General features: G+C 39.2%; 1 protein-coding gene across 2 annotated transcripts in view; it reads right to left on the bottom strand.

Annotated features, from left to right (window-relative positions):
- The window catches only part of LOC126457120 (GTPase-activating protein), a 132987-nt gene extending 113172 nt beyond the window's left edge, over positions 1-19815 (bottom strand). For both annotated transcript variants that reach the window (XM_050093174.1, XM_050093175.1), the window contains exons 1-4: positions 19703-19815; positions 17882-18002; positions 16939-17140; positions 15-97 (exon numbers count right to left, since the gene is read on the bottom strand). In XM_050093174.1, the coding sequence (XP_049949131.1) occupies positions 15-97; positions 16939-17140; positions 17882-18002; positions 19703-19757 (461 nt within the window). In that variant the 5' untranslated portion in view covers positions 19758-19815. The remainder of the gene's footprint in view (positions 1-14; positions 98-16938; positions 17141-17881; positions 18003-19702) is intronic.
- Positions 19816-23446: the final 3631 nt, after the last annotated feature.

Genomic DNA, 23446 nt, shown 5'->3' with positions numbered 1-23446 from the left:
AGATAATCACGTACCTCACAACTGCTCTACTGTTCTGCTGCTCATTATCAACTGATTTTATAACAGGTTCAATTTTAACTTCTATATGTGTTTTACCCTGAAAAAGATATGCTTTTTGTACACATTAAAATGAAAATAAAAGTTTTATTTATTAATGATTAAAGTGAACTCGTTTTCCTCTTGGTTATAGAGCATAAATTCTGAAAGTAACAATGTAGACATTCATACTAATGACTGCCAGTGAACAATTTCTACAGTAATACAAATTAGTAAATGATTTTCAGGGAATCCATGAAAGATACAATTTGTTACACAGTACTGAAAGACACGAGACAAATTTGTTAAAATACAAACAATATTTTTTGGGTGCAAAACAGCTGAGGTCATGACAGTTAAAACCCATTTTGGCAGCTGTGAAATAGCATAGCGATGTGCGTGACATATAAACAATGACATACAAAATACATAATGTGGAGATAAAGTGACTTAGCGTACTGTGCTCTACAGTAAGTTTTAATCAAATATTTTCTCTCTTTAAGCACTTTTTATAATGCTGCACTAGTTTCTTCAAGTTTTCTTCATAAGAGTACAAAAATAAGCCAACTGGTCCCAGAACATGAAAGCAAGATTCATCTCAAGGTTCAATTATAAGCCCTCTTCTGTATTTATTGTATACTTGGACACTTAAAAACTTTGTTATGTCAAAAATCATAAAGGCTGAATAACAATAAAAAAATTAAATTATGTAATTTTTATTTGTTTGTAGGTGTATGTCTACAGCCTGGTACACACTGAAGTCCCTACCTTACATTACCATAGCACACGGAAAGTAGCACCGAAACAATATGGTGCAGCCCACTGAGAAAGTAGAGTATTCTGTGCTAATAGGTTTTCTGTATTTGAATGGCAACAATGCTGCAATAACCCACCAATCATATGACACATTGGTTAGATGCTGCAAGCATTTCTAATGTGGTCAAATAACTCTGAAAGATAATGAACGAAATGATCATTTCCCGTGAAGAAACAAGAGTCACATGAGAACTGGAAGCAATGGTGCTCTGTGAGTGGCTTGTCACAATCATGGCCATAGTGGAAAATCAGTCATGTATTGCTTTTCAACATCTTGTACGAGATTTTGAACATTACTAAGGTTGCTGCCTAGTTGGTATCACAAATGCTCACAACCCTTCAAAAAGCCTGCTGAAGTGAAGCAGAAGCAGAAGAAATGCTGGGACTGGGTTCAGTCAATCCAGATGACTCCTTTAGACATCTAATCGCTACAGATACCTGCTGAGTGTATCACTATAGCTCTGAGATACAGAATCAAAGCAAGCAGTGGAAACATGTGGATTCACCACTGAAAAAAAAAAAAAAAAAAAAAAACAAATACCCAAGCATCACTGTGAAAGATGATACTAAATGTATATTGGGGCTACCATAGTGTGGTGCTAACAGTGTTCTCATACAGACTATCACAGGAGCATAGCACCAAAATCTCCTGATGAGCTTAGGGGAGGCTGTTGAGACCAAGTGTTATGGAATGGGAGGCTGTCCCAGGGGTCTTTTAGCTTCATAACAAAGTCCCAGTTCATTCTGGAAAGGACACAGTAACACAAATTGCATGGCAACCATACATAGAATGACAAAGTGATTTTCAGGATGGATCGTTTTCTCAACAGTCAAGATGCAGACTTCCACAAAGGATATTTTTGTCAAGTCAACCTCTGTTTTGGAAAATTGTGAAGCATTGAAGGATGAGTATGTAGAGGACTATCACCATAACCGAGTTTCATGGTCGCAGCTTGATTTTATCATGCGAGTTAAATATTTTTTACTACTCCTCGTATATCTCCATGTGGTAACTGAACCAGCTGGTAATGGCAGTACTGATTGTCTCATCATCAAACTGTTGCCAACCAACTCAATGTTTCAAGTGCAAGAAGGCTAACACTTAAGTACAGGGAATGAGGTCAGTGCAGTAAAATGGGTGACAGAAAAGTTTCCAACGGAAGTGCTGAATCTTATGCTTTGTACAACCGGCAGTGCATCCACATGTGTTTTTGAGGAGATGGACTTTCCAGAACGAAAGTTTTCTGTGCTATCATTTTGGATGACATCTGGTGTGTGGTAGACAATGTAAAGTAAGACATTAATTTTAACTGTTGACCAACTTTCCCTGAAACCAACCAAAATAATGCCCTTTTCATCCCAAAAATGGTAACCATCATTTTTCAACTCTAATAAGAAGAGTGCTTGATTTTTTTAGTTTCTGGCAAAGCTAAATGGTGCCATTGTACTTGTGTAAAACATCCACATCTTGTCACTTTTAACAATATTAGAAAACAAATAATCTCCATCTTGTTGACAGTGGTCTAGAACACCTCGTTTGCTTGACATTCTTTGGTGTTTGTGTTGGCCAGTGCATATTTCCAGTGCCCACCTTGCACACAATTTGTGATATCGGGGCCCTTCTGTGACAATATCTGTAAGTAGCGTGCTTCTAATAGGAAGAAAATCACCACCCATAACACCAACTACCAACTAGATTGCAATTGCTGGTCCACTTGTTGCAAAACTTCATTGGTTTGGATACTGGATCTGCCACTAAGCACTTCATCATACACATTTGCACAACCACTTTTAGTCTCTGCAACATTGTCTGGGCTTTCCTGCTCTTATTATTATAGGCACATAAGCTAAGCACAACTCCAGATAAGTTTTTGGCAATTGTAGATCATTTAGCACACAAAAATCAAGTAACAGCATACACTTCACAATTGGTGGGAGTAAAAATTTTCACAGGCAGTTATCTGTTTTCAACAGCAGCCAGGTGACTACTGAATTACAACAATGACTTCTGTGGCCTCATAAATAGTCAATGGGTGGTGCTCCACATGTGCAACTTTGTTATGAGCACCAAATATTTAAAACTAGATAAAATGTCCTTACTTTTTAAATGTATGATTTTTCCATATTGTCAACTGTCAATTTGAGAGATTAATGCTACACTTATGGTCTAGATGCAAGCAAATTATATCTTCCCACATATTTTAAGAAAAATAGGTGCAAAAGGGAAGGCAGTAAACAAAATAATTACTTGTGGGACAATGTTTACAGGAATAGTAAAGTTGTGATAGGAGCCAGCAAAGTGTCTAAGACCTGGTAAGGTCAGACATTCTGCCATAATTCCGAAACTGAGCCCTATCAGGAAGGAAAAAAAAAGAGGTTCAAAAGATAACCCCAGAGTCTTAAACACCATGCCTACTCACTCAGTGATGCCAATGAGTTATCTCCAAACAACACTGAAGGAAATCCCATCATTTCTATCATAACAAAGCCTTACCTTTGTGTCACAATAATTTAATGGACTTTCAACAAATTAGGGGGTAGGAGAGGTGCTTCGATGCATCTGAATACCCCTTATCCTGCCTAGCAAACTCTGCTGGCCTACCTAGTTGTCACTCCACATATGTTGTTGCTACACCCAGCACCAATGGAACCACATGGAGCAATGCTATCATGGGACACTTGAAACAAAACTATCCCCTCTATGTATAACACATCAAATTCTAAGAGAAATCTTCTAACTTCTGCCTCAGGATGTGACAGATATATAGCTGCTGCAAGACCAGTTTAGATGGTTTCCATGAGAAATTATTAATTGACTAACAGAAAGAATCAAATGTCACACGAGAATGTAATGTCAGTGCTCATACCGCAGTCATAACAACTAAAAAGCTGTAAAAGGAAGGGGTAGCACAAGAAAACAAAAAAAGACAAGCAGCAAGCATGCATGCATGCGCGTGCCCGCCCACACACACACACACACACACACACACACACACACACACACACACACAGAAGTAGCGAATGAGAGGATAGCAGGCTGAACATGTATTTCATTGGAATTTCTGATACAATTTCAAGGTATGCAACAAATCTTCAAAATAATTTTAAAAAACAACTGTTATCAATCTGCAGCAGCTACTACAGACGTGTAGAAAACGGTCACTTTAGTGACTTCACTTAGAAGTGAAGTCTCAAGGTGAAAAATAAACAGACCCACAGGCTGTGCCACACGATCAGTTAAATGCCAGGGCAAGATAGGAGGGGTAACCTATATACAGCAAACTAACAGTATTAATACGCCACATTTCTGGAACTTTATTGTCATGACTAGGCCATTATATTGTAATAACAGCCTAGTCATTACAAGAGGGAGAGGGTAGGAAGGAGGCTATTCATGGACTATATGGCTTGTCAATGGTTGGTGTCTGTCAGTGCTTGGCTTTCCGTGGGCATACACTGACATTTCCTATTTACCCATTTGTTTAGGCTATTGCACCAATGTCCGGTGAGGCTTCTGCCCCGCGACCACTTGTGCCCTGCTGGACTGCGAAAGCTGACAACCATGACATCACAAGTTTGCAGTCATCCTCTCTCAATGCTGCTTAATAATTTCAACTGCCTTTCTTATTTTGTGTTGGCATGTTTGCTAGTACATGAGCTCCCTGCAATGTGATAAGTTGTCAACAATCACAGGGGTTTTCCACTATTGGTGACCTAATGGCACGTAGCATTATTGCTCTGCCACCCGTGTGCTGACTGACCTCATTTTGTCCAGTCAATGAAAACAAAACAATGTTGATTTGGGAGAAAAAACTTGTGTAGTTGCAAGTTTTTGTACAGCAGGGGGAAGAAGTTTCATGAACAACTTACTGAAAATTCTGACGAACAGGGCCTGTCTGTTGGGGTGAGTGGGGGTAATTAAAGGTAACTTTTTTATGTTTTTTCCTGAATAACTAAAAAATTGTGAATCCTAGCAAAAATGTTTACCAGTACAAAATAAACTACATTAAATTTCCCACAAAAATGTTCCTGTTCATTTTTCTTCGGAACTAATAGTTTCTGTGTTGCAGGGGATGGAAAATCACAGATTATTAAAAATATTGGTTTAATGGTATAAATATTAATGTTAATATTTAAATAAAGTGGGTTAAAAACAAATATTAAATGTGTGTACTACATTTAAGTTCAATAGAACCTTATTAAGGGATAAATTGTGTTTTTATCTGGGGGTGTAATTGGACTGAGGGGGTAAGATGTGTGTGTGGTAGAAGCACGAGGGAATGCAGGTCACCTGATTGTGTTTATGCACTTACCTCCAACATAGGTCTGCAAACTGAAGGTTGAGCAGGTGATGTCTCACTTTATCTACCCCATTGCATCACAGGAAGAACTAATGAGCATTTCACAAGGTTGACCTGCCCATCACAGTGCATCTTATGAATTACTGGCAACAAAGTGTGCAGACATGCACAGGAGAGAGGAAGGGACAGAACAAGTTGGAAGGGGGGAGATGTGAGTGTATTTCCCACAGAATGCTGTAACACTACATGAGATGCAGATGATGTTGTTGTTGTATTCTTCAGTCCAGAGACTGGTTTGATGCAGCTCTCCATGCTACTCTATCCTGCGCAAGCTGCCGCATCTCCCAGTACCTACTGCAACCTAAATCCTTCTGAATCTGCTTAGTTATTCATCTCTTGGTCTCCCTCTACAATTTTTACCCTCCACACTGCCCTCCAATACTAAATTGGTGATCCCTCGATGCCTCAGCACATGTCCTACCAACTGGTCCCTTCTTCTAATCAAGATGTGCCACAAATTTCTCTTCTCCATAATTCTATTCAATACCTCCTCATTAGTTATGTGATCTACCCATCTAATCTTCAGCATTCTTCTGTAGCACCACATTTCAAAAGCTACTATTCTCTTCTTGTCCAAACTATTTATCGTCCATGTTTCACTTCCATACATGGCCACACTCCATACAAATACTTTCAGAAACGACTTCCTGACACTTAAATCTATACTCAATGTTAACAAATTTCTCTTCTTCAGAAAAGCTTTCCTTGCCATTGCCAGTCTACATTTTATATCCTCCCTACTTTGACCATTATCATGAGTTATCAATAATACCAACCCATGAAACAATTATGGACAGAATCTAAGTAAATCTCTTCACACTATTCTACACCATTAGAGGGGAAACTGATTCTTGGTTATCCTGTGTGGCACCTTTAGTGTTGTTCTGGGAAAAAACTTCCCCCACCACAAGCAGTATTCACTTTTCAGTTTATAAACAGAAGCTCCCCAGCATTTTCTATCCAATTCTCATATGTGAGGAGACAAAATAACTTCACTGTGCTTGTAATTATACAGGTTGTATATAAAGTCCGGGAACGCTTTCAATTATTTATTGCACAAGAGCCAAACACTGTACAGGTATTATACATATGTCATTTTGAAGAGAAACCCTGAAAGTTTATTTTTTTTTTTTTCATGTATACTGCCACAGTGATGTTTGGTAATTTGTTGATAGCTCTAGTCGCAAATATGGCGAGTTCAGGTGAGGAGTGGGCTTTCTGTGTGTTGGAGTTCGACAAAAACAAGCGCGCTACAGCAGTTCAACAGATGTTTAGAAGCAAGTACGGTAAGAAGTCACCAACAAGGAAGGCCGTTTACCAATAGCACAACAAATTCATTACGATGGGTTGCATGTGCCCGGCAAAGAGAAGCAAACATCCCAGTGCGAGTGAAGTGAATGTGGAGTGCGTAAGACAGACATTCACAAGGAGTCCAAAGAAATTTGTGCATTGTGCATACCACGAACTCGAAATGGCTCCAATGACAGTGCGGAAAGTCCTGTGACAGAAGCTATGTATGAAACCATTCATATTGGAGCTGATGTAGAAGCTCAATGACGATGACAGAGACAAGCATTTTGAGTTTTGTTCGTAATTGCAACAACTGAATGAGGTTGGGGATGGCATTGCTGATCGCTTAATTTTTAGCGACGAAGCCACTTTTCACACTAATGGGAAAGTGAACAGGCATAATTGTTGAATCTGGGGTACAAAGTATCCACACAAATGCATTGAATTTGAGCGTGATTCCCCAAAAGTAAATGTTTTTTGTGCCTTGTCACGTCAAAAACTGTACGGGCCATTCTTCTTCGCCGAGAGCACTCTCACTGGATATTCCTACTTGGATATGTTGTAGCAATGGTTGATGCCACAAATGCAATCGGTCTCTCCTTTGATTTTTCAGCAGGATGGGGCTCCACCCCATTTTCACTGTGAAGCTCATGGGTACCTGAACACGGAGCTGCCGCATCAATGGATCAGCCGTGCTACAGAAAGGGACAGCTGTTCCATGAAATAGTCTCCCTGATCACCAGATCTAACTTCGTGTGACTTGTTCCTGTGGGGACACATTAAAGATCTGGGGTACATACCACCTCTACCACATGATGTAGCAGAGCTCCGGGAGAGAATACAAGAAGCAACTGCCACAGTCGAAGATGCCATGCTGCTTGGACGGGTACGACAAGAATTTGATTACCATATTGACGTCTGCCGGGCCACTCATGCTTTGCATATCACATGTCTGTAAAAAAACTTTCAGAGTTTCTCTTCAAAATGCAATATGTATGACATCTGCACAATGTTTAGCTCTTGTGCAATAAATAATTGAAAGTGTTTCCAGACTTTATGTACACCCTGTATATTATGGAGTTATTTTCAGTTCATTAAGCACATACTTATTTGGAGTCACTGAGCGAGCTGTTACGAAAAACAGCTCAACAGCTGGAGCTGTTAACTGTATGATGCACTAAAGCTCCTGCCCAGGGTGTATATATGGAAAAGGAAAATGATTCCCATATTTACATTTTTTCCCCACATGATAATACACTCTATCGCACCAGGGGGCAGAGACTTTTTTCACTTTAAGTGGCAATACAATTTTCCTTGGAGTTGTAAAATTCGCAGATCCTTTGAATGGTAAAGGTATTGTATATCGGCATAGAAACTCTCGGCACTTTAGGAAATGAGACCCACCAAAAACCAATGTGTTTTGGAAAGATCTTTGATGTGCAGTAACACGCACATTTTCATGTTATGGAAATAAATTACAAGTTCCACCAATTACAGCCTGGTAACATTCAAAAGTACTGATATTGTGATTGTGATCTGCTTTTGTAAAAGCCCATGACAGCAGATACTGAGAGCATAGGACTTGTGATGTAGTCAGCCAATAACATCACTGTTCAGCCGTGTGAAAACACAAATAGGAAAAGCTGATTGTTTAAATTAATATACATTCAATATATCTACATGCTTTCACCAACGATGCTAGTCATCAAAATTTTATTGCTGTTTTTCCTGAGGGTGTGTTTAGACAGGATGCTAAGAGCACAGCTTAAATTGTAGCAGATGAATATTTTTGACAAGCACAATTATAAATTTCACTGCTATGTACCAAACATTTTGTGGGTTACCTGGCTGAATAAATGTTCTGATGAGCACTTTCTATGGAAAAGTCAATTTTGTGCAAAATTGCTCACTAATTCACCCCACACTTTTTTTTAAAAAAATCATAATTATACATTTTACCATCATTATTGCATAATACCTTGAAGCTTGGTCTTTTTTAATGTGTTACCCTTTAAGATATTTTAAACACACACATGCTGGTAAGTTTTAATAATGGCATAAATGGCTGATCTTCTTGGCTCGAAATTTTCCTAAGCTGTTGGTCCTCAAAGATTTAATTTTTAAATGACAGTCAAATGCTCCACAATTTAAGAAATTAGTTGCACATTCTCACATGTAACGTAATTCTTCTTGGACAAAAGGATATTTTCTTTGAAATAATGCTTCTCAAACAACCAATCGCAATAATTTTCCACAACCTGTTATAAATGTAAACAGTTGTGACATCACACTCATCAAAAGCAGTTTGCTGTTATGAAGTATTGGACAGTCTTCATCCTATAGCCATTGACACATTTCGCTGTTGGCAGACACTTGTGCATGCAGTTGTTTTGTTGTAAATGGCGCATTTTCTTTGCAACTAAAATTTTATTTTGCAGTTATTTTCTTATTTATATTTTCTTGTTGCAGTATTATTCTGCAGTAGCGGGCCAAAGTATCAGTTCCTACAAGTCAAAATTACAAAAATTTAACTGGAAACAAAAACAATGAAAAATTCCCAGATTTTTCCCAGATGACAAAATTCCCGTGTTTTTTCCACATTTTCTTGGGCATATACACACCGCTGTCCCAAGTGTAAGATACTGTCAATATGTATTCAACGCTCTCAATTTCACTGTCTCCCCGATTGCTATCTGGAATAATTTTCACAGCACGAGGAGTATCAAATGCATCACCCAGCCTCACCTCTTATTCTAAAAGGCCCAGAGGCTTGATCTGTCTGCCTCTGGAACAGAGGCAGATCATCTAGGTGCTATAGAACTTCCGGTACTTCGACATAAGTCAAGCAATGAATTACAACAGATTACTGTTCTAGACTTGAATACAATCAGTCCATCAGACATATTTACACCCATCTTGGAAGAAATACTGTGGATGTGTGGGAAGTGACTCCACTCAGTGCACCCTACTTTACAAGCAGTCTACCAGTTCCGCAATCAATGGTGAGATAAGTGTGACTACAACGCAAATGGCTTTACAATACGCTGTCAATGGGAGACAGCAGCAGGGTGCCACATTTGTCAACCCACTCCCTTTTCCACCGACACTACACAGGTCACTGACAACATAAAACTTACAAATTGAACACTTCTCAGCCACTGTTAACAGGAACTATTTGACATAAAAGCTCACATAACTACTGAAAATAAGCATTCATTTTATAAACTGAAAATAGCTTCACTATGTATACAGAGGTGACAAAGGTCATGGAATAGTGATATTCACATATATAGATGACGGCAGCATCACACAAAGGGAATTGACAGACTTTGAATGCAGAATGATATTTGGAGCTAGATGCTAGGGACATTCTATTTCGGGAATTGTTAGGGAGTTAAATATTACACCAATAAAAAGTGTCAAAAGTGTACTGAGAATACAAAAATTCAAGCATCACCTCTCAGCACAGATAATGCATTGGCTGACAGCCTTCACTTAACAATTGAGAGCAGTGGGATTTGCGTAAAGTTTGTCAGTGCTAACAAACAAGCAACACTGCTTGAAATAACTATAGAATTCAATGTGGGATGTATGACAAACGTATCTATTAGGACAGTGTAGTGAAATTTGGTTTTAATGGGCTATGGCGGCAGACGGCCAATGCAAGTGCCTCTGCTAAGAACATGACATGCCTGCAGCACCTCTCAGGGGCTCGTGGCCATATTGGTTGGACCCTGGAGGACTGGAAAGCCATGGTCTGGTCACACGAATCCCAATTTCAGATTGTACGACCTGATGGTAGGGTTTGAATGTGACACTGACCCCACGAAGCTATGGACCCCAGTTGTCAACAAGACACTGTGCAAGCTGTTGGTGGGTCTATAATGGTGTGGGCTGTGTTTATATGGAATGGACTGGGTCCTCTGATCCAACTGTACTGATCATTGACTGGAAATGGTTATGTTTGAGTACTTGGAGACTGTCTACAGCCATTCATGGACTTCATGTTCTCAAACAATCGTGGAATTTTTATGGATGACAATGTGATGTGTCAACGGGCCCCAGTTGTTCTCTATGAGCACATGAGCAGATCACACCTGGTATCTGTGATTTTGTGCCTTTATGCCCATCATCAACATACTTCACCTGGTGGGAAAAATACTACAAGCATTTACAAGGAGTGGCAATGGGCTCTCCCATTGCTGGGGAATTCTTTTTAGAAGCTTTTGATAAAACACCACCACCTCATGCACCCTATGGCCCCGTCGTTTTCTGCTGTATGTAGATGACACATGCCTTACCTGGTCACACAGAAAAGTGCAGCTGGGAAACATACTTGAGTATTCAATAGCCTGCATAAGAACGTACAGTTCATGCATGAAACCAAAAACAACAGTGTGGTACCATTTTTTGATGCCGAGGTATGCAGAACCACCAATGGTTGAACGGGACACATTGTGAATCAGAAACCAACACACACCAACCAGTATCTGCATGAGGAGAACCACTATCATCCAATTCAGAAGTATTCTGTCCTTCATACACTGACTGTCTGTGCCCACCGGATAAGTGTTACTAATAATATACAAGAAGAATTGAGGTGCACTATACCACATCTTTCACACCAACGGATATGACAACATTATAAACCACAGCCAACCAGAACAAAACGAGAAGAAAGCAAAGAAGAGAAGCTTCCCCAAGTGCACTTATCAAATGTAAAGAGCATCATTAAAAGGCTACGCAATGTTCTTCACCGATGGGGTTCCAAACCGATTTTCTGCAGAAGCCACATGATCCATGACATGACAAGTTTCAAGGATGTATTAAGTATCTCAATGCTGAAGGAGTACATGAATTACTTGGGGGGACACAGGGAGGCCAGTTACCACAAGTATGGCAGAACAACAATGCTATGTGCCACTAGACTAACACAAAAAAACAATGATAGCAGAACATCATGGTGACTGTGGAAAATCTATAATATTCTGCCATCACTTCCCTCAATATCTCTCAATTCAGCACACGTGCAGTGACTGAACCATATTACAATAGTCCATTGTAAAATAGTTTAAGAAAACTTTGGCCTTACATCTGCTTCATCTCATTTTGGTGTTAGTATGTTCACTGAGTGATTAAACAGATGATTCAGAAACATTTAGTGACTTCCGGCAAGACCAAAACTTCTTAAAATTTTTCCATACAATCTGACAAAAAACTCTTAATTGCAAATTAATTGAGTGCTTCTCGCATTACTCTCCTTATGCTCATTTTGGTTTTGTTCAGCTACACTTTGACTTTGTATAAAAGGGTGCCCTGAAGATCTCTCTGCTTTTTGTAGTAACTTTCTAATGAAGCCGTTGAACCACAGTAGGTCTTTCCTCATCCCACATACTGGTCTGATCCATACTGAATAATACTTTTCGTTTTTATCCATTTTTGCTCTATATTTACATCCTCGGAGTGGAATATTCAATGTTGAACTTCAAGAACTCTGTAATTTGTATCCTGTTACTCGTGCTGAGCAAATATATTTTCCTATCTTTCTGCACACTTTTACTACCAGCAGCATTTTGGTTAATTTTTCATTTTGGCCATGACTTTTTTTCCTTCACATTATTTTAAAAAACTAAAGCCAGTATATCTGATAATCCATGAAAAGACAAAAAAATTGGTTTTAACCTGATAAATACGATGTGCTCAAATACAGGGTGTCTACGTGGACAAGAAAAAAAAAATTCCCGGATTTTTCCCGGTTAAAAACACAATTTCTCCCGGATGAAATTGCGTATAAAGCGGGTGAAAATACATCTGGGTTAAGTAACAGTATACTTTCCCTCGGAGCTATAAAACGTATCAGTCCTTTGAATCATAAAGGTCTTATACCGGCGGAGGATGTCCCACCACTTTAGGAAACGAAATCCTTGAAAAACAATGCGTTTGGAAAGTTGTTTGATGCGAGACAATTATTTTCGTATTGCGAAAGTATTTACACAAATTCCACAAATTACAGCACAGTAGCTTCCGAAACTCTAAAATAGAGATTGCGTTGAGCGATGGGGGGGAGGGACAGGCCATGCGCATAAAAGTCTTGAGGACAGATTTGGTATTTCAATGACACCTGCTTCTTATGCTTGATAGCATGCCTTTGTTCACCTGCTATGGAGAGTTTCTGGTAACGTCAACATCTCACTGCAGTTTCAACCAGTTTGTGATTCCCATTCACTGGTGTCTCCTGATCATCATCAATCCCGAGTAACTCATTTGCAACAGCTTTGCTGAAAGCAATGATACCCATTTTTTGTTTTTTAATTTGAACATACAAAGCACGAGCATTTACAAACATAGTACTGAATAGCAATTCAAAGGCCACATTGTGGTACTTCAGCCACATTGCAGTACCACGTCACTGACTTCCTCAGGCATGAGTCGTAGCTTTTTTTTTTATCTGAAAGATCAATGAAGTTTTTGGCTGCAATGTAATCCACAACTGCATTTGGATTTTTCACTCCTCCTCGCTTTCACTGCCAGAAGCTCAGGTTGTGTTTGGCTGTGAAAAAAATGATCCCCTTGTCATGCCACAGTGTTGTGTTTCCACTACCACAATTTCCCCCTTCTTCAATGGTTTAGTGATAACAGTTTTTGGATTTGCCCCTTTTATTGCAGAGTGTTCCCAAATGAGAAGGTTGTATTTCTAATAGAACATATGCTAAGTTTATAGAAGAGTATAAGTTCTCTACAAAAAGTATCCTTTCAGAATTCAAAAGTGACTCCATTAAATCCACAGTAGTAGTAGTGGTAGTAGTTGTAATGTCTATAGCATTAACTACTTTTCCACAATACACTTTAACATTTAAGTACACCCACCTACTGCAGACACTTTATACAGTTTCATTCCCTATTTCAAACACTTTCCAGGAATGTACTGAAGAAAAGCGTAACCATTGATAAAATGGAACCACTGTTTCATTAATACAAACAACTTCACCTGGAGTTAAAGCTTTGTGGAATTGTGTGTCCACAAGCTTCCCAATTTTGAACACCTCATCATGTTCATCTACATTTTCTTTGTCACAATGTTGCTGCAGTTATTCAAATATCTATCTTTTGTTCACCCAAACTGTTTATTTCCTTCACTATGAAACTGCATATTTCTTCATCAGGGAAGAAATTGTAAACGTTAGTGGGACAAATATTTGCATGTAGATTGCTAAAAAGTGTATTGACCACTCCACAGTTACCAGAAAAAAACAAAACTGTTTACATTTCCCTGCACATCAGACCACTTATTTTGTGAAGTAGAGACCCCATCAGTAAAAGACACCCCTTCACATGACAGCTCACTTCCACTGTCTTTGTCAGTGGAAGATGAAACTTTGTTCGTCCCATCTGTGGACGTATCATCCGTAACTTGCATGTGTATCCACAAAGTCTTTTTGAAAACTAGCACAATCCAATGTCATGTATGTAAACAAAACACCAGTACCAGTGAGGAACATGTACTGGCACTACACCATAATGAGGTAACAACCACTGTCATCTGGTGTTGTCACTACATAACCTACACCACAGAACTTTTGTCACTGGCCAGTAGTATGTGGCACCTATTTGCTTTCAACAAAGTTGTGATGTGTATGCAGAACAGGCAAATATTCATGAGCCCTTGAGTGATTGAATATGATGCACATGGTGAAAATGGAAAAAGACAATGTGTGTCATACAAATGCACATAGCAGTGGAAGAGTTTACATTTATTACTGATTCTTCTGTTATGTAAATTGAACAATACCATACTTTGTAAGCAAATTAGATGTAACATTCATTTGGGCAAGAGCCATGCATCACATTCTCTCATTGTGTACATAAAACTATCTTCCAATTGGCTTTGTGAAGATGTTCATCACCGATCTAAGCGCAGCACAGAAAATCCAGTCTGCCTGTCAGTGCCTCTTTCCAAAACTTTCGCCAGCAATGTGTACACAGAAAAGTAAACAAAGGACAGAGATGCTAATGTTAAGCATAAAGGCACTGAAGTGCATTTCATTCATTCCATTTATAGTTTTGCTGCTCATCAAGGTTTGTGGGCTTTTGTTCTGCAATCTTACATTTATACAAAGCATTATGGCTGTCAACTCCATTAAACGAAACTTTTTGCTACTACAATTTAAATATACCATAATGCTTTGGTGTGTGTTACATACATCTACTTAGAAAAAAATGGAAATCTGACAAGAATGTCACTGTCACACCTCCAATATTATCCCCAGCCCCATTTTTTTTTTTAACAAGGTTGTGGTGATACACTGCTCTGTAGCAAGGTCCACGATCATGTTAGTAATCTAGTTGCAAGTTGACATATCACATCATTTTGCAATGTAACTTCACCTCTATATTGTATGCATCAGAATTATATTCATTATTATGGCGTATATGTCTTAAGACATTATGACCACTATCATTCCCCAATATATCCTCATTCAATGAATCTGACACCTTCAACTCACTGCTACCATTCACAGTGCCTAACTGCTCCTCTCTGATTAACTACTTAGGATCACTTACTGACACACTCCCTACCATTCCCAAAACATTTCACAGTGAGTGACACCAATATATACTACGTGATCAAAAATATCTGGACACCTAGTTGAAAATGACTTACAAGTTTGTGGCATCCTACATCGGTAATGCTGGAATTCAATATGGTGCTGGCCTGCCCTTAGCCTTGATGACAGATTCCACTCTCGCAGACATACATTCAATCAGGTGCTAGGAGGTTTCTTAGGGATTAGCAGCCCATTCTTCACAGCTTCACAGAGGAGAGGTATTGATGTCGGTCGACGAGGCCTGGCATGAAGTCGACATTCTAAAACACCGCAGAGGTGTTATATAGGATTCAAGTCAGGACCCTGTGCAGGCCAGTCCATTATAGCAATGTTATTGTCGTGTAACCACTCCGCCACAGGCCGTGTATTATGAACAAGTGCTCGATTGTGTTGAAAGATGCAATCGCCATCCCCAAATTGCTCTTCAACAGTGGCAAACAAGAAGGTGTTTAAAACATCAATGTAGGCCTGTGCTGTGATAATGCCACACGAAACAAGGGGTGCAAGCCTCCTCAATGAAAAACATGACCACACCATAACACTAGTGCCTCCAAATTTTACCGATGGCACTACGCACATGGCAGATGACATTCACTGGGCACACCCTGCTATCGGATCGCCACATTGTGTACCGTGATTCGTCATTCGACACAATGGTTTTCCACTGTTCAATCGTTCTATGTTTACGCTCCTTACACTAAACGAGGCGTCGTTTGGTATTTACCGGCGTGATGTGTGGTTTATGAGCAGCTGCTCAACCATGAAATCCAAGTTTTCTCACCTCCCGCTTAACTGTCGTAGTACTTGCAGTGGATCCTAATGCAGTTTGGAATTTCTGTGTGACGGTTTGGATAGATGTCTGCCTATTACACATTACAACCCTCTTCAGCTGTTGGCGGTCTCTATCAGCCAACAGACAATGTCAGACTGAACATTCTTGTGCTGTACGTGTCCCTTCACATTTCCACTTCACTGTCACATCAGAAATAGGGGAACTTGGGATGTTTAGGAGTGTGGAAAAGCTAACGTAGAGACGTAAGACACAAGTGACACCCAATCACCTGACCACATTCGAAGTTCGTGAGTTCCGTGGAGCGCCCCATTCTGCTCTCTCACAATGTCTAATGACCACTGACTTTGCTGATATGGAGTACCTGCCTGTACGTGGCAGCACAATGCACCCAGTATGAAAAACGTATGGTTTTGGGGGTGTCCGGATATTTTTGTCACATAGTGTAGCTCTGAGAAACCAGTAAGATAACTGCCACCCTTCATGACAATTATCAAACATAGTAGTCAGCTTGCCCGTCTTGAATCAAAATGGTATGAAGAATGGTAACATGAAGCCAAAGAAGCTCCTTCAGTCTTGTCAGTCTTAACAGTGATTTGCAGTCATTTATGTACAACATAAAACATGAAAGTGCCACTACTGATTGAAGACTATAGAACAGCACCACAAGATTATACCAGTAATTAATCCAGACATTCTCACAGCTGGCAGAATGTGAAGTACTTGAGAAAAATGTTAACTTGTGATTTTTGTAAGTAGCTTATCAGATGCCACATCACTACAATAGCATTACTGAAGAAAAGTGCTACTTTTAATAGAAGGGTGTGCATAAAGGGGGGAGGGGGGGGGGGGGGTAAGGACAAAGTTTAGTCTATAAAGAAAATTTTCTGTTCCTTTTTTCAGGATAATGACAATAAACGACAGAAGAGTGTTTGGTAAGCATTCTCACATGTAAGTGTGAGAATGCTTACCAATTCTTAAAATATTGGTTCTCACAAGGCACACAATAAAAACGATAATTTAAAAATTAGCAACATACCTGAACTTCACTATCTGCATCGACGGGTCGAATGAGGAACCAATGATCTTTATTGTGATAGCTATTCAGTTCCTCACGTTTCAGGGCTACCTTCCCCAGCACCTTGTCCTGTTTCAGATGACGGTCCCGGTCATAAACATACACTGACAAGTAGCGAAATTTTCTTGGTACTTCAAATTGAAACTCCTCACCAAAGAAGGGGCTGTTAAAACAAGATTTTGTTAATGTGCGTAAAATAACTCTGATACTGTTACAGAAAAAAGAACACTAACTTTTGACATTTACTTTGATAAAAGAGCAATTTCTTAGTTGGCAGTTTCATTTTTGCAACAAAGTGATAAATTAACATCTTTACATCAAAATTAGCTTAACTGAAATACTATTCTAGCACCACCTGAACTTTGAATGAAATACAGGCAATATGATAAAGTTTGAATCAACAGCAAAATATATTTTAACAGTAGCTACACTGGTCAATATGACCAGAGTTATGAAAATCTTAAATGCTAATCACAGTTAATATTATTCCAGTCATATAATATTTTACGCACTTCTTTTCCCACCATTAGTAACAAAAATGTTTGTGCTCACTTCCACTGAGGCACATAACAACAACATAGTACAGCACAAACAATTATTAATATCTCACTGTCATCAAGCAACATAATACATTTACATAGCCAGTTATGTCAAATTTTTCATCATGAGATGACATGGGCAATATATGATATGCTTTGTTTTCTTTTGCAAAAGCTGAATATGAAATCCAGTAAAGTCTGATCAAATGACCAGCACAAATTAATTTTAACTCCAACAGTCAAAAATGATCAAATAATTGAAATAGTGCTTTTGGAAACATCCATCAGATATAGGTAGCAACAGAGACATTTACTCTAAATACAGCACTTGTCTTCTAGCATCAGATTAGTGTTAAAATACTTACTTTAGAGTTCGTTCGATAGTAGTAGTGCGGAAAATTTCTTCCTGATCAAGTGTCAATGTGCAGTACACATCACGTTGACCAACTGAACCATGACTACGACACTGGAGATTTTTTGCTTCACCTAGAAGGAAAGTGATGGAGTAGATGAGATCAAATAGTATTTAGATTGAAAAATAAATAAATAAATAAAAACTTTAAAACTGAAATAACATTCACTTTCAGTACACCTGTGCACAACTATTTACACACACTAATTTTTAGCACAGTAATGTTTACATAGTGGAGATAATCAAAGAATACAATTTATGAGTATCATTTGCCCAAACTGTTTGGTAACTAACAGATTCTCATATATATGACATTTGTCAACAAGATTGAGTCACAACTGGAAAAAAAGACTTCCAGCTCTAATGCACATTAATTCTAGGAATGAGATGCAATTAAATACTTGTGGTTTAATCAAGCCAGAGGAGTATACAGTATCATTTGTGACTGAGAACTGCTACTATTCAATAAAGGACTTGTTGAGCAAACATTATAAATGAGGTCTTGTAAACATTAAAATTTCCTTATATTGTTTATTTTGATTTGAACAGACATTCTTATGCAGACAATCAACTTAACACACTTGTTAATTCAGAGCCAAATAAACAAAAGAAATAAGTTGTTCCTGATAACTAAACTGTATGTTCCATGTTAACAATAAGAAATTCAGATGCTAAGCAACAAATGTGCACTGAACTAATCGTAGTTAGTGAAAAACATTCGAAACATTGACAATGTACGTAATATCTTAACAAAAGTCTTCTCTCTCCAGTCCTCAGTTTTCTTATAGAGAACATTATGGTAAACTATCACACTGTTTACACATCTCAGACCTCCACTCTCCTAACGGAGAAGTCAAATTATATAGATTCTTATACATGTGATGTGGTAAACATTAAAATTTCCTTCCATTATTTATTCTGATTTCGATTTTTGTCATCTCATGGATTAGTAGGCCTACCTGGAACTTGACTTTTTACAAAGCAGAAATATCAGAAATACGGATATGGTATCTTCTATAAAGCATGCTTTACACTCCAATTGATAATTCATAACTAATATAAAATGTTATACAACAGCACAGTCAACAAGTTCCCAGAACAGATAACATCAATTCAAAATGCTGCTGCAGCAGTAAGTATGAGCCTAGTAACATTACTAATGATTACTCATTTTTTGCTACACTTCATTCATCATCGAAAGGAAGCAAGGCGTTCATTCAGTAATTTCCTGGGAATCCAATAGTCAATCAACACTTATGAATGGACGGCATTTATCATCACTCTCATACATGTCCCAATTGTAAAAAGTTAACCATTATCTTGTACAAGGTCTGGCTCTCGGATCTTAATTTTACCATTAATACAGTTTATGAAATAACGTGATATTATGTTATGTATGACTTCCTGATAAAGAGATTTTGACTACTGAAGTACTCGTATGAATGGACGGGTACAGTAGTAGCTTGTCTACACACCGTAGCTAACACAGCTAACCAAGCAAAATCGAAGCTGATAATTATTGAAAGCCTTCGTTATGTAAGGATCTGTTTCTAAACGTTACTGCGTTCTGATTCACAACTTCAGAAAATAATTTACATGCTTATGTTTATCTTATTCGCACCACCTGTTCAAATATCATGTTGACAAACATTAATGAAACGTATAACCGTTTACCGAAGCACACACCTCACAGACTGGACAAGGAAGACAGAACTTCATGCTTTAAACTTCAAAGTATTGAATAAAGATACTCTTAACAGTTTAAATAACTTACCGATTTTTATTTTTAAACGCTCTTCAACCCGTACTTCATGTCTCATGTCCGCCATGTTGCTCCATCCCGAATGACAAACGCGAGCGACGGAACGAGTGAATGGCGTGTGCTGTTGGGTCATGGGATGAGTTGCGGGGAGGAGGGAGAGTACTCATAACCCCTCGGAGGTAGGCTACTTCCTGCATGTCGCAACTTCCCTTCACCACAATTTTACGTATATGGTCGGAAACAGATTTGGTGGAGGGAGAGCAGGGCAGGGGGCCGGAGAGATAAAGAAGGGGACGGGCAAGCAGATCGGGCGTCTTGCTTACACTGGATTTCCGCTGTTGATAAGACGCCTTGGGACTATTCTGTGTCAAGAAAGGAGCTATTCTTTGAACATGTACCTGTAAATATTTACCAGCGACGGCAGTTCCTCTGTGAGAATGATTTATCTGAATCTTATCTATTGCGTTAGGTTTTATGAATGAGACTCCTCTTTCACTGCTAGTAATGTGCTTTGTTAATGTCTGAACAGTAAAATACATTACAATCCTTTATTTTACAGAGTGCGCGACTGAAAATTATACTAAACTGGTTACCAACATTGTCTCAGGTGTCTGGTCATTAAGTTTGTGCCAGAAGATTAAAAAAAAATTATAATTGATTGGACGAACTATTTTTTCAGGACATCCACCTGGCACATAATCCGTCTCTTTAGCTATCAAAGACGATTTCGTAAAGCGCAGTGGACATTTCTATAAGACACATATTGCCACTTTCCTTGCGGTTTTTTCCTGTTCCCTTTAGTAACTTTACTGAGATACCGGTACAAAACATGCTTCGTAAAGAAGATGCGGAACCGCTACTTGCGTTTGGCAGATGTTTATGTCCAGCTTCTGCAACGTGAATGAATTCAGAAGCGTGACAGCTACCTCTCCTAGCTCCCCTCCTCTTCCCTCACCACATCTCTCGCGCCAGCGCGCGCACACTCTCGCTCTCCTTCTCTCTCTCTCTCTCTCTCTCTCACACACGCACACACACACAGAGAGAGAGAGAGAGAGAGAGAGAGAGAGAGAGAGAAGATGTACACGTGAAGAGAAAATACTCTCTGGGAGAGAAGAAAAAACAAAATTAAGGTAGAGTGGTTTAAGACACAGCGGCGGCCTATACTGACAAGAGCCTTGTCACACTATCTGCTGTTTTTACCTACCGAAGGCTAAACGCATTAAAATTTCTCTTACTTTTCATTTCGGAGCAGGCTGTAATATCAAATATGTTGCAGTCCTCATCGCTCGATACAGATTACATATTTCACAAAAAACGAGCAACAAAATTCGTCATTGTAGAATCATTATTATTCAGTTTCTATTTATTCAAACACTAGTCACTGTTTGGAAAGAAATAGCCGGGAAATTTTACCAGGATAGACTATACAACAAAATACTTACCCCCTTCATAATACCAACTGCAAAAATGTTGTTCTGATAGTTGGGAACATATATGAAGACTTATGGTGACAAGGTTATATAGAACATGTTATATGTAACAGTACATGAAGAATTATACAGATTAAGTATCAGGACCGCATTTCTGCACAGGCTACGCAGGTCTAGGAGCCCTCACCACAAAAATCTATAACAAAGATGTCTTCGTCTTAATACTGATCCGCGGGATCCATTAATCGTAAAAGACATAGATGAAATTATTTTTATAGGATTATTCTAATAATATTTTCAGTGGAAAGCTCTCTCTCGCCTCAAATCCCCACTGGCACCTACTCAAACGCTTGGCACCTCACCTGGCCAAATCGTAGAGCTTTTAAAATAACGGCTACAGTAATGGAATTTTAGTAGTGCAACTGTATTACGATGTCAGTTGGGATTTTCAGATTAGATAAATTACACTTATGGACAACTGGCGCGCAATAACCGTTGCACTGGGAGTTTCAAATCAGTTTGATTTCGCGGAAAATCGACTCCTTCGATAGCTTACTTCATCCAAATGAGGTCCCGAATGCAGTGATTCGACTGAAATGGTGTCCTAAAACCGTTGTATCCTCTTCTGAGGTAAGATGGTCCATAACTGCTGCAGTTGCTCCTTGATGTACCGGATGCTGGCACTTGAATACGCTCGAGCTGGTTTCATATACGTGTCATCAGGAGCAGATTTGGAATCTTGCTGGCCACGGGAGTACCTCAACATCACGCAGACAGTTCATAGAGATATGTGTCATGCGTGGCCGAGGATTGTCTTGTTGAAAACTGGCACCACAGTACTGTGGCGTTAGAGGTAACACACGCGGACGCACGATGTTCGTGACGCACCGTTGTGCCGTCACGGTCTTTCAGTCACTACCAGCCGTGACCTGAAGTCATACCCTACGGCTTCCCATACCATGATGCCAAGAGTAAAGCCGCTGTAACTCTCCAAAACACTGGAAGCATGCCCTGGTCAAAGGTGATCATCCAGGCTAGTGTATAACCGCGACTCATCGCTGAATACAGTGCGACGCCATTAATCAGCAGTCCATGCTTCTTGGTAACGGCATCATTCTTCAAACGCAGCGGTTCGTGTTGTAGTGATCGCACCAACCTACGTGTGGGACGGTAATTTCTTAGTTCGGCTGGTGATAGCCTCCAACGACTGATGCGGGATGACACTGAATGTTGCCAGCAGTCCACTACTTTTACTCGGATGGCAAGCGCAGATGTGAAGGGTTACCACGTCGTTGGTGCACAGTGTGGCGACTCTCCCTTGTGTTGGTCAGACGTGGTCGACCGGGACCTTGAGGACGAGAATGCCTGCCCTCGCATTCCCATGCAGTCAAACATCAATTCCGAATACCTCACAAATCTGGGTATGGCGCGGTTCGACCGGCCGGCCAAATGGAGACCTACAGTTATGTCCCTTTCAAACACTATTAGGTGCTGATAATGCTGTCTCACACGAGTACACAGATTCTCCATGTCCTTCACAATGATCACTCAACATCTGACTCTGATCTCGCCTCTTATACAGGGTGATTCACGGAGATATGCAAATATTTTAAAAGTAAAACTAAAGAAAAAAGCCATATAAACATAGGTCCGTAAATGTTTAGCTACGAAGTTATGGCTAATAAAAGATTTTTCCTGATATTTAGCAACTTTGCTAAAATGAAGCCATCGCAAAACTGTACGAGGTTAAAGTAAAGCACGATTTCCATGTATTTTATTTATTGGTCTGGTGAATCTAATAAAACATGTCCCAGACGTGTGTCTGCAGTAGATAGAGAACCTGTCTCCTGTAAGATTCGAAATACTCCGCTAATGGTTCGTGTATTCGTAATCCGAGTCGGATAACGTCCGCGACATTCGTTAACTACAGTCGTAGCATTACCATCACATTTGCCATAAATAAACACCATATCGGCATATTCCTCCGTCGTAAATTTGGAAAGCATCCCTATTTCATAAATAATCTACAAACTACAACAGTTACTATGTAGTTTCATTTAAATACACTGTTATTATTACGTTCTTTCACTGAACAATACAGAAAAGTAACTCGTTTCAAGGTTAGGAGACGACTGAAACAACTTACTACCGGTTGCCAACAATGACGTAAACGTTTCTACATTGTTAATGGAAAGTAAACAAATTTACTTGTATTAACAATCCTAGCATCTCTGGATGTTCTGGAAAATAACTGCAGATACTCGTTTGGGACATGTTTTATTAGATTTACCATAATAATGTCGTGTGACGAATGTCTTCTGTCGGG

Source organism: Schistocerca serialis, chromosome 2 (genome assembly GCF_023864345.2).
Source record: "Schistocerca serialis cubense isolate TAMUIC-IGC-003099 chromosome 2, iqSchSeri2.2, whole genome shotgun sequence".
Classification (NCBI taxonomy): domain Eukaryota; kingdom Metazoa; phylum Arthropoda; class Insecta; order Orthoptera; family Acrididae; genus Schistocerca; species Schistocerca serialis.
Note: the sequence above shows the minus strand (reverse complement) of the source record. Positions and strands in the feature narration are given on the sequence as shown.